The sequence below is a fragment of the Lichenostomus cassidix genome, unplaced genomic scaffold, assembly GCF_008360975.1.
Source record: "Lichenostomus cassidix isolate B80296 unplaced genomic scaffold, HeHo_3.0 HiC_scaffold_46, whole genome shotgun sequence".
NCBI classification, from domain to species: Eukaryota; Metazoa; Chordata; class Aves; order Passeriformes; family Meliphagidae; genus Lichenostomus; species Lichenostomus cassidix.
The window spans coordinates 587,633-599,799 of NW_028147597.1; the positions used below are offsets into that span (position 1 = coordinate 587,633).

The window sequence follows — 12,167 nt, forward strand, 5'->3', positions numbered from 1 at the left end:
CCTTGAGGCCACTGGGATGGGTGGGGGGGAGAAATGCTGAGTAAAGGACAAATGGGTGACAGTGCCCAGCCTTGCTGGGGCTGTGCCAGGAGGCCTCAGTGCTTCAGGACAAGGTGTCTCCTCACAGCTCTTGGTGGTGCAGAAGCTGCTTCACCCAGGACACCAAGACTTGGCTTCTCTTTGTCCCACCCTGTCATCTCTGCCTCCAATTTCCTGCTCTAACTGGAACCTGGGGACAGGACACTGTCTCAGTCATGTCCCTCAATGGGACCTATTAAAACTTCAAGAAACTTTGGAGATTGATTGTGACTTTGAATTCTTGAGAGGTTTCTGTAACTCCCTCCCAGGGACTGATGTTCAGGGCCTCAGCACCAACGCCCCAGAGGGTCATTAAAGTCCCTGTGCTGTTGCTGTGCTGCTGAGCTGGGCTGGGCTCCTGGCACAGAGGAGCTCCTGGCAAGCAGCAGCACTGCAGAGAGACAGCTCTGCCCAGGAGCAGCTCCTGTGCACAGCCCAGCAGGGCTGGGGCACTGCCTGCAGCCACCCAGGGCACAGCACAGAGGCACACAGGGCTGCAACTCAGCCTGGGCTGGCAGCACAGAGGAGCAGAGCTCACTGAGCTCTCACTGGAGGAGAAATCATCACAGCATTTGAAACAGTCATTCTCTGGCTGTGGGGAAGATAAACTTCAGTTCCTGGAGGCATCTCCTGAAGCTGGCACATCCCACAGCTTTTGGGATCTTCCAGGAGGACTCTCAGAGTGCCCAGGGCTGTCGTGCAGAGCAGGTCCTGCAGCCCAGGGCTGTGCTGGGGCAGGAACTCTGCTGCCTGCCAGGGGCAGCTCTCAGCTGGCCTGGGGAGCTGCTGCCAGTGCTGGGGGAGAAGCTGTGGGGGGAAGGAGAGACCCTGAGCAGGGCAGGTGCTGCTGCTGAGAGGTGCTGTGTGGGGCAGGGCTGCTGCCAGCTCCGGATCAGCCTGGAGGACACTTCCCAAAGAAGGTAAGCCAGGGATTGCTGTAAAGATAAGGAACTTTCTTGAGACTGTTTTCAATTTCCTTCTGGGATCAGGGTGGGAAGGTTGGGGGATGAGAGAAGCAGAATAGGAGTTGTAATCACAGAATCACAGAATATTCTGAGTTGAAAGAAACACACATCAGGATGATCAAAGTAATGTTTGAACAATTACTGAAAATTGTGGTCTGTAACTCTCTCTGCTGGGAGCCTCCTAAAGTGTCTTCAGCCACTGCTCAGCCCATGGACAGCACTAACAGCACCTTTGCAGGGCCCAGCAGGCTCTTCTGAGCTGCCCCTGCCCACCTGCACACAGAGCCTCCCCCAGGCAGGGCCCTGCAGACAGGCAGGTTTCTGTAGGGCTGGGCGAGTGCACAGAGGGTGGGATGGGCTCTGTGAGCACTGACAGGGACAAGGCTCCTCTCAGGAGGAAAATGTGCAGCACAGGGAGATGATCAGGGAAGGAGAGGGAGCTGAACAAAGCAATGCTGTGGGCAGGAGGGCACTGTTGGTGTGTGGGAGATGCTGTGCACAGCTGGGGACAGGGAACACTGTCCTGAGTGCCAGGCTGTCCCTGCCCTGCCCTCTCAGGCACAGCATCACAATATCTTCTCTTGTTTCTGCACTCCTCTGATGTTGTCATTCTTATCTGGTGTTCTCAGGGAGGCTCTGGGGTTTGCAGTATCTGAGTCAAGCACTGCAGCTGTGTCCATGGGAATGGGGTGTCCAAGCTTCCCTGTGACCTGTGGGGCTGTGGGCAAAGCAGTCCATGGGAAAGGGGAAGGAGCTGAGCCTCCCTCCCTGAGATGCCATCATGAGCACACCTGGGGATCTCCTGGCTGTGTTCTTCCAAGCTCTGAGCTTCCCTCCTGGGTGCAAATCTGTGCCAGAGCCTCTCGGAGTTCCCTGAATGTCCCACGGGGAAGTGCAGAGTTTCAGAGAAGTGCAGAGATGCCACAAGTGAGGAAATGATGTTGGGTTTGCCAAGGGAACCGTGAGTGTTTTGGCAGAAGGAGGTGCTGAGACCTTGCTGATAGACCTTTGGAGAGGGTGAGACATTCAGTGATCCCTCTGCTCTTGGCAGGGTCTGGTTTCCTCTCAGGGTGGCAGGGGAGTGTGATTGTACTCTGATTGCAGCCAAAGGTGCAAACCCAGGGCAGTTGGGAACAAGCCCATCCAGCCCCTCACCTTGTCCTGAGCCACAGGGAATCCCTTTGCCTCTCACCTCTCTCTTGAGTGCAGCAAACTCTCTCTCTCTGGCAAACTCTGAGTGCAGCAGAAATCCTGGAGGTTTCTTACCTCGGAGAACCAGGAATGATGTGCCAGGTTAAAAAAATCATAAACTTCCTTCCCCCCCACCCTGTCCTGTAAAACTTGTATTGCAGATGTTTGCCACGCCTTTCGGCATTAGGAGTGTTTCAGTTGGAGAAATCCTGAATACCCAGGCTTGTCCCTCTGCCACATGGCCACAATCTCAGGGCAGCAGGGCAGGGATGGCTCATCGAGAGCCCCACGCACAGGCCTGGCTGCTCATGGCTCACAGACAGCACAAGTGGAGCTCAGGCAGGGACCTGGATGAAGGTTTTCCCAGAGAAGGAACAAGGGTGGATGAGTCCCAGCAGGACAGTCTGCAAGGAATGGCAGAGGTTTGGCTCAAAGCAGCCTGTCCTGACTTGTCACTGTCCTTTTCTCCATCAACAAGTCCCCATGGCCAGAAACCAAAAATGTCCAACAGCAGCTCCATCAGCCACTTCCTCCTCCTGCCATTCGCAGACACACGGCAGCTGCAGCTCCTGCACTTCTGCCTCTTCCTGGGCATCTCCCTGGCTGCCCTCCTGGCCACCAGCCTCATCATCAGCGCTGTAGCCTGGAACCACCACCTGCACACCCCCATGTTCTTCTTCCTGCTCAACCTGGCCCTCACTGACCTGGGCTCCATCTGCACCACTGTCCCCAAAGCCATGCACACTTCCCTCTGGGACACCAGGGACATCTCCTATGAAGGATGTGCTGCACAGGTCTTTCTGGTTATCTTCTTTCTTGGAACTGAGTATTTCCTCCTCACCATCATGTGCTATGACCGCTACATGTCCATCTGCAAACCCCTGCACTATGGGACCCTCCTGAGCCGCAGAGCTTGTGCCCACATGGCAGCAGCTGCCTGGGCTAGTGGCTTTCTCTATTCACTGGTGCACACAGCCAATACGTTTTCCCTGCCCCTGTGCCATGGCAATGCCCTGGGCCAGTTCTTCTGTGAAATCCCACACATCCTCAAGCTCTCCTGCTCACACTCCTACCTCAGGGAAGTTGGGCTCCTTGCTGTTAGTTCCTGTTTGATATTTGGTTGTTTTGTGTTCATAGTTTTCTCCTATGTGCAGATCTTCAGGGCTGTGCTGAGGATCCCCTCTGAGCAGGGACGGCACAAAGCCTTTTCCACATGCCTCCCTCACCTGGCTGTGGTCTCCCTGTTCATCAGCACTGTCATGTTTGCTCACCTGAAGCCTCCTTCCATCTCCTCCCCATCCCTGGATCTGGCCCTGTCAGTTCTGTACTCAGTGGTGCCTCCAGTACTGAACCCCCTCTTCTACAGTCTGAGGAACCAGGAGCTCAAGGCTGCAGTGTGGAGACTGATGACTGGGTGATTTCAGAAACATTAAACTGGTTGCCATTTTCTGCAAATCGTTTGTAATAAAAGTCATCTTTTGTAGTTCTTTTTGGTTTGGTTGTCGGTTTTATTTTTTTAATGTTGTCCACAAAGGAAGGCCTTTTTTTGTGCCCTTTCTCACTTTGTTTCTCTCCGACTTTGCTGTGACCCACAGGCTGTGCCAATGATATAAACAAGTTCACCTTGTTTATATCATTGGCATTTTTAGGAACATAATATTGGACATTTATTAGAAGAACAAAGACTTACGGCTGGGCAGGAGTGGCTGGTTTGCCTTATTCTCAGTCCCACACCTTATTTATTTTATTGTGTGCTAAAGTACTCTCTGTAACTGTTACATATTCATTAAGTTCAAAAAACATTATTTACACTCCAAGCATCCCTCCTTCTTCGTTCTATGCTCCTGTCCTCCAGGCCAGCGACACCTCAGCCTTCTGGTTTGTTTCAGGGTTGACGGTTGAAGTCTTCTATACCCCTAATTCAATTTATGGTTGACACTTTTCTCAGAGAGGTGTGACTGTAGATTGCAGATGTTTTGGGATGCATGAGATCTGTTTCTTTCTCTTCCTTCAGGGCGTCTTGATCTCTGGCTTTGTGGTTTATCAGTTTAAAAGACATCTATTACCATGTATTTCTTACCACATTTCTACCATACTACAACTATTACGTAGTTTATAATTCACTCTAATTTTTTTCCTACTTAACTGTATTTTATCTAAGTGCTACTTTACACAGTACTTTATCACTTATAAATGCTTAATTCATTTATGTGAAAGCCAACATTCACTATCCAGTCATTTATCACAATCCCTCCTTTTTCTTTTCTTTTTTTTTTTCATGTTTACTTGAACCATCATTTTTATTCACACTTCATTATTATGCTCAAAATTTTTACAAATTAACCTGGCTTCTTCAAGAGGGTCTCTGATGCTGTTTTCTTTTTCCAGGATCATTATTCTTTGAGCAGGTCCAGAAGTAGCTTGCCTTGGGTCTGTGGGCACAGTGACTAATTGCATACCTTGGACGACACTTGTGATTAGTCAGATAAAACAGGGAATTAAACAAGGAGGGAATACTAACTCAGCAATTGCATACAAAAGGAAAAGACCTAGTTTCTTTTACCAAGTCGTTCCTAAGAATTTATCCCACTAATTAACTTCTAATACTGTTTCCTATTTTTGAACTGGTATGTGAGCAATCTTTTGTATGTCTGTGGCAAAATCAAGTATAGCTTGACTGCTATCAGTTATTTGCAGGTGACAATTGGAGGAATTAAATTTCCCACATACTCCTCTTTCTTCTGCTATTAGATAGTCAAGGGCTAAATGGTTTTGTTAAGTCATGACACTGGTTTCAGATAGCTGCTCTGTGATTAATTCTAAAGCTGAGGCAGTTTTGTTGCTAATAATCTCAAACACCGCTTGGAGTCTTATTATCTTATTTGGCATATAAATAGGGGTTCTGTATTCCCAGGATCTACCTTGAATTCAGGTGGCTGGACCATAATTTTTTATTATTCTTTCAGGTGGCCACTCATCATTCTTCTACCTTTGAGTGCCCCCCACATTGTCACTCAATTTTCAGATACTTTTTATTGACTCCATTTTCGTTTTTGTAAGTCTTCATAAACGGAAACACCTAGATTTTTTCTACTGCCTTCGGCAACAAAAAATCCTGGCTGAATGGTTCCAGTTGTACAGATTCCCCTTCAGTCTTTGGGGAGTCAAGCATAAGTTTTGTCTCGCAAATTCAAAAAAATTTATCTGGGGCATCCCACAGCATATTAACACTGCTACTACGGTTCCAGCAATTATGTAGTTCTGTCATGCCTGCAAAAGGACTGATAAAGTCATTATTGCTACTGTTACACCAGAATGAGGTAGTGTTTTTAGGGAGCTACAGCTTTCGCTTGGCTGATTACTCAGTTTCCAATAGGCTTTAGGGGTTTCTGGAGACCACCAACGGTGGGACACATTTGTGAACAGGGTTCTTTTACATGGGGTTATTCCTACCCACATTTTGTATATGGCTTGACTTTCTCTCCCAGTGCATTCTTCACCCATTACTCCTGAATTTAGCATCCACCCTTCAGAGCAGTGTTCTCTAGATATTCTGGTTTTATTCCACAACAGAACTGCAGGGACACTTAGGCTAATTCCCGTCCAGGGCCACAGCTCAGTTGTCACTGCACCTCCGCATATCCAGCAGTTGCTGATATTTAGAGCTTGTGCTATTCATTCCATTAAATCTATCAATAGATTTTCGCCTTGGGGTGGAGTAGGAAGTGTTTCTTTTAGCTGCTCTTTAACCTTTTTATAGAGGGAGTCTGAGGAAGTTAAGGGTGTCCGGGTCTGTTTCGGGATGCTTTCGAGAGTCTGTATTTGCTGCTCTATTAGTGCCTTTTTAGTTTTGTCTTGTACCCCCCTCCGTCTGAAATGCTCCACATTCCTGCTTTGGCAAAACACACATACTGTCCTTTTGGACTTGGCAGCCCAAGCTGATGTCCTCCTGAGGATTTTAATTTAGCTACCCATAGTGAGTGTTTCCTGTGATTACAAGTTTCCAGGTGTAGGATTTAATTCTGTGGGATTTGGTTATGAGGATGGGATGGAGACAAGAGATCTCTGAAGTCAGGTTTTAGAGTATGGGGGTTTATTGTGAAAGAGCATGTCCATCTGCAAACCCCTGCACTATGGGACCCTCCTGGGCAGCAGAGCTTGTGCCCACATGGCAGCAGCTGCCTGGGCCTGTGCCTTTCTCAATGCTCTGCTGCACACAGCCAATACATTTTCCCTGCCCCTGTGCCAGGGCAATGCCCTGGGCCAGTTCTTCTGTGAAATCCCACAGATCCTCAAGCTCTCCTGCTCAAATTCCTACCTGAAGGAACTTGGACTTCTTGTGGTTACTGTTTTCTGTTATTTGGAGTTTTTGTGTTCATTGCCTTCTCCTATGTGCAGATCTCCAGGACTGTGCTGAGGATCCCCTCTGAGCAGGGACGGCACAAAGCCTTTTCCACATGCCTCCCTCACCTGGCTGTGGTCTCCCTGTTTGCCAGCACGAAATTTTTTGCCTACATGAAGCCACTTCCAGTGTCTTTCCCATCCCTGGATCTGGCAGTGTCAGTTCTGTACTCAGTGGTGTCTCCAGCCCTGAACCCTCTCATCTACAGCCTGAGGAACTAGGAGCTCAAGGATACCCTGAGAAAAATGATTACTGGATGATGCTTTTCAGCATCCAGAGTATGTGCACTTTCTTCTGCCAATGACTTCCAGTGCATGTCATGACAGTCCAGGTCTGTCCTTACTGAAATTTGTTTTCATTTTTTTAGAGACACTTGACCAATGAAATGTAGTTTTTTGTTCCTCTTCTTAGTAAATGTTTGATGTAGTTTTGATTGGTTTCCACAGATTAGTGATTTTGCAAAATCAGCACTGATTGACCTGCTTGGTTTGCAAACACTGCTTCACCTGGCAACATAAGTGCCCGAGAGAGGAGGCTGCTCTGTGCCCTTGGTGGCATGGACAGAGCAGGGAGGGGGCCTAGGACATTTGTCAGCCCCAGCCTCTGTCCCCAGCCGTTGCCAGCCCTGGCTGCTCAGCCCAGGTTTGCGGGTGAGTCTGGCTGTGCCCCAGCTCCATCCTGCTGCGGGGCTCAGGGCCTGTTCCCGGCAATGGCCAGCCCTGCCCGGCCTCTCTGCTGGCCCCGAGCCCGGCAGAGCCTGGGGCAGGGCTGGCTGGGAAGGCCCACAGGTGCCACGGGCTGTGCAGGAGCTTGGAGAGGCTGCCCAGCAGGGAGGCCATGGGGGCACAGAGCCCCAGGGGCTGCTGTGGGCACCATGGCACAGGGGCTGTTCCCACCCAGAATGCTCCTGGCCTGGGCTGGGCTGTGGCACCATGGCTGGGGCAGCGGGGCACAAAGGGGTCATGGAGCTGCTGCCGGGGGTGCCAGCAAGGCCAGCAGCAGACAAGGAATTGCTGGGCATTGCCTGTGCTGGGCAGGGCTGAGTGTGGGAAAGGCAGAGCTCAGCTGGCCTTGGTGGCTGCAGGAAAAGTGCAGAGCCAAAAGAGCCTCCATGGCTGTGCTGGAGACCAAGGCTGGAGGAGGGAAATGCAGAGCTGCTGTGGGATGGGGAGGGGGATTGAGTTCCAGCAGACACTGATGTGGGGCTGAGGGACTCAAGGGCTCCTTAGCCTGAGTCTGTCCTGGGAAGGTCTCTCAGGTCTCTGTTCTCAGGAAAGCTCCAAGGGAATTCCCGCGGGGCTCGGCCCTGCCCGGCACGGCTGATGTCCCCCGAGCTCCACACTGCTCCGGACTGGTGCTGCCAGTGCCGCTCGGGGTGAGGCTGCTTTGGGGACACCCAGGGCACAGCAAGGCTGCTTTGGGGACAACCAGGGCACAGCAAGGCTGCTTTGGGGCTGTGGGCACTGCCTGGCGCTGGGGATGGGGCGAGTGGGGATAGCTGGGGCTGTACTGGTGACACTGGTGGTGCTGGGAGCACCCCAGGCTGCAGGTGAGGGGCTGTGGGGTGAGCAGAGGATGGGAATGGGGTAGATGGGAATGAGGAGCAGGGGGGGTAAGATGGAGTAGGACCCCCCAAACCGAGTAGGAGGTGACTAGAACTCTGAAAAAAACAGTGTTTAGCTAATACAATAAAAGCCACTAAGAATCAAGACGAATGGTGGGCTACAAACAGAAAACAGATTATAGTTTCACCTTCTGTAACAAGGAAGATGTTGCCAGATGAAAAATCATCTGCACCTGGGGAGCTCACACATTGCTTGTTCTTCAGAAACCACTGGCTTATGGATCTGTACAATGCCCATTGTGTAAGAAGGAGAATTGGAAAGCAATCAGCTCCAGTTGTGGCAATTTTTACCAATTCACCAGGCAGTCAGGTGTGACTTTGGGGTCACCAACCACCAGGGACCACCAAAGTGACCCCCAAGGGCAGAAAAATGCATGTGTAAATGGGAGGGAAAATATGTTAATGATTTTTGAGAAATTATTATCACATGTATGTTTTTTCTGGGACAATCAATGAATATGTATGTCAAATACAGTCTGTAAACAGAACTTTCCTGCACTGAGCATGCATGGTATTTCAGAGGAGATATCCCCTTGTTCATCTGGCCAAATCAAGAATGCTGCTTCTAAATGCTACATTGGTGTTAAGGAGTTTCTGGGGTTTTTTTGCCAATTTTTTGGTAACAGTGTCACAATGGCCCCTTGGTTCAATGATGCCATGTAGCATCACAATGGTGGCCTTAGTTCCATGGGGCCCTGTAGTGTCACAATGACCTCCTTGACTTTGCAGTGTCACAGCTGAACTCCTGGTGACATGAGACCCCAGCTGTCACAGTGGATCCTTGTTTCCATAAGGTCTTGCTGTGTCACAATATTCTCCTCAGTTCAGTCAGGCCCTACAGTGTCCCAATGGTCTCCTTGGTTCCACAGTGTCACCATGGCCCCTTGGTTCCATGAAGCCCTGCAGTGCCACACTGGCCCTTGGCTATAAAAGGCCTCACAGTGTCACAATGATCCCCTTGCTTCCACAAGGCCCTGAAGTGTCATAATTGATTCTGTTGGTTCCATGGCACTCTGCAGTGTCACAATGGTCTCCTTCATTCCATAAGGCCCCAGTGTCACAGTGGATTCCATTGTTCCATGAGTGTCACAATGGCCTTTTGGCTCCACGGGGCTCCGTAGTGTCACAATGATTTCCTTGATTCCATGAGGCTCTACAGTATTGCAATGGACTGCTTGGCTCCACATTATCCCAGTGGATCATTGGTTCCATGGGGTACCTACAAGTCACAATGGATTCCTTGTTTCCATCAACCCCCACTGTGTCACAGTGGCCCCTTAGTTCCATGACACCCTACACTGTCACAATGGCTCCTTGGTTCCATGGGACCCAACAGTGCCACAATGCACCACTTGGTTCCTTTGGCCTCCACTGTGACACAGTGGTTCCTTGATTCTGTGAAGCTGTGCAGTGTCACAATGCTCTCCTTGGTTCCATGAGGCTCTGCAGTGTCACAATGCTCTCCTTGGTTCCATGAGGCTCTGCTGTGTCAAAATGGCCCCGCTGGTTCTATGAGGCCCCAGAGTGTCACAGTGGTCTCCTTGGTTTCCATAGTGCCACACAGTGCCACAATTGTCCCTTGGCCCAACATGGCCCCATAGTGTCACAATGGTTCCTTGCTTCCATGAGGTCTGGTAGTGTCACAATGGTGAGGTCCAAGAGGGGATAACTCCTAACCTTACATGGACTCATGATTCTTCAAGTGTGTTGTTTATCTACAGTGGCTACATGTGTATTACAATTTACCCATTACCATAAAACCCACCCCAAATTCCCAGATTCAGTCCACGTTTTTCTATCACTGCACCCTGAAGCCAGATGTTTTCTTTTTCTCTTCCAACCATCCTCGCTGGGAAAGCAGACCTTGCATGCTTTCTTTCCCTGCTATAAGTTCACAGGCACAGTAAAAATTGAATTAACCCTGCTGGTATCAAGCCCAAGGCTCTGTGTGCCAAGGCAGAGGCAGGCAGGACGCAGAGCTGTCAGCAAAGGAAGGGCCAGCGAGGTGGGGCAGCCGGGGGATGACGACAGCCTGCAGGGACAGAGGCGCAGGGCATGGACAGCGTAGGACAGCCTGGGCTGGAGAGGGCAGAGGGATGTGCAGGAGCTGCAAGGCCCTGACAGAGCCAACTTGTGCAGCACTTTGGCCATGGCTGCTGTCCCTGGCCCTGAGGCCATGAGGAGGACACAAGTGACCCTTGCAGCCCTGGGGCCTCATGGCCTCCTTGTCCCTGCCCAGCAGCCTGGCAGGGGCTGCCCCATGGTCCTGCCCTTGGCATTGCACATCCCCACATCCCAGTGCCCCGGAAAGAGCCCGGAGCACTGAGGGAGGGACAGGATCTGCCTTGCCAGGGGCTGGGGTTCAGGCCTTGGCCCTTAGCATTGCTGAAACACATCCAGGTTTGCTCAGCATCAGAGACACCTTTGGCTTGTTTGTCCCCAGCTGTCATCACTGCCTCCAGTGTTCTGCTCTAACTGGAACCTGGGGACACTTTCTCAGTACTGTAACTCAGTCGGATCATTAAAACTTTGAGAAATATGGATGTTCAAATCTGACTTAGAGTTCTTGAGAAGTTTTTTGAACACTCTCTCAGGGACTGAGTCTGATGTAAACAATCCCAAAACCTTGAGAGGTTAATTAACGTCCTTGTCCTGTTGCTGTGCTGCTGAGCTGGGCTGGGCTCCTGGCACAGAGGGAACTCCTGGCAACCAAGAAGAGCTTCAAAGAGGCAGCTCTGCTGAGGAGCAGTTTCTCTCCCAGCCCAGCAGGGCTGAGGGTGCTGCCTGCAGGTACCTGAGAGGAGGGAAGCAGACAGAGCCTTAAAGCAACTGGAAGGACAATTCTGAGCTTATTCATGGAGAAATCCTCACAACTTCTGACACAATAAGTCTCTGGCTGCAGGGATCTTCTAAAGCTGACACATGACAGCACTGATATGACTGTAAGGATGGCTCTGCTGGTATTTCTGGTTTGGGGGAGGATGTGCTGCAGAGCGGGGCTGCCCTGGGCACTGTCAGAGGGACAGGGCAGGACAGCTCCTGCTGCCAGGGATGGCTGCAGGCTGGGAAGGTGGGGGTGCAGCCAGGGGTGCCCAGGGCTGTCCTGCAGAGCAGCTCCTGCAGCCCTGAGGGCTCTTTGCCATGGCAGGGGATCTGCCAGCTGCCCTGAGCAGCAGAGCTCTTGTGTCCCCTGGCAGCCAGCACAGCCCTCAGCCCGGGGGCTCGGGGCCCTCAGTCCCCTCCTGGGCCGGCAGAGCAGCACCAGAGATGAAGGGCATCTCTCCTGCCATTGCCCATTCCCTGCTGACCAGGGCCTGAGGGCGACTGTCCTGCACTGCTGCTGCCTGCAAGGGGCTGTGCAGGGCTGGGCAGGGAAAGGCTTTTCCTCAGGGCTCGGCTGTCTCTCTCCTTGCCTTGCTCAGCTGCTCCTGGCATTGCTGACAGGCTCTCTGGCAATGGCAGCTGCAGCTGCAGGGTCAGGCGCAGCCCTTGGGGCTCCTCCTGTGCAGGGTGAGCACAGCAATGAGGTGTCCCAGCTCCCTCTGCCCTGGGCAGCTCTGGGCAGGGCAGGCTGGCAGGCTGGCAATGAAATGACTCTCCTCAAGCAGTTCCATGGCCAGGACCCTTGCTGTGTCCTCGGGGTGTCCATCCAAGCTGTGAGCTGCCTTCCAGGGGACACTGGGGGACAGGAGTGTCCTTGGCCAGCAGTGGGGCTGAGACTCTGAGAAAGGCTGAGCCATTTGGCTCTGCTGTGAGTCCCTCTGCTCTCAGCTGTGTCAGGGTGATTTTCAGGGGAACACAGTGAGTGCCCTTGATCTCAGAAAGGGCAGCTGGGAACAGATGGAGCAACAGAGCAGCCCCCCTCACCCTTCACTGAGTTACAGCCAATCTTCCTGCCTTGCACAGT

The 12,167-nt window shown here is 51.5% G+C and overlaps 1 protein-coding gene across 1 annotated transcript; it reads left to right on the forward strand.

Annotated features, from left to right (window-relative positions):
• The first annotated feature begins 2,716 nt into the window (after positions 1-2,716).
• Positions 2,717-3,652, forward strand: LOC146421885 (olfactory receptor 14J1-like). The gene has a single exon (XM_085046833.1). The coding sequence runs from the start codon at positions 2,735-2,737 to the stop codon at positions 3,650-3,652; it is 918 nt and encodes a 305-aa protein (XP_084902959.1). The 5' UTR covers positions 2,717-2,734.
• The last annotated feature ends 8,515 nt before the right edge of the window (positions 3,653-12,167 follow it).

Bases quoted from the DNA above. Each gene is read 5' to 3' on its own strand.
- LOC146421885 (XM_085046833.1), top strand. From the start codon at position 2,735: ATGTCCAACAGCAGCTCCATCAGCCACTTCCTCCTCCTGCCATTCGCA.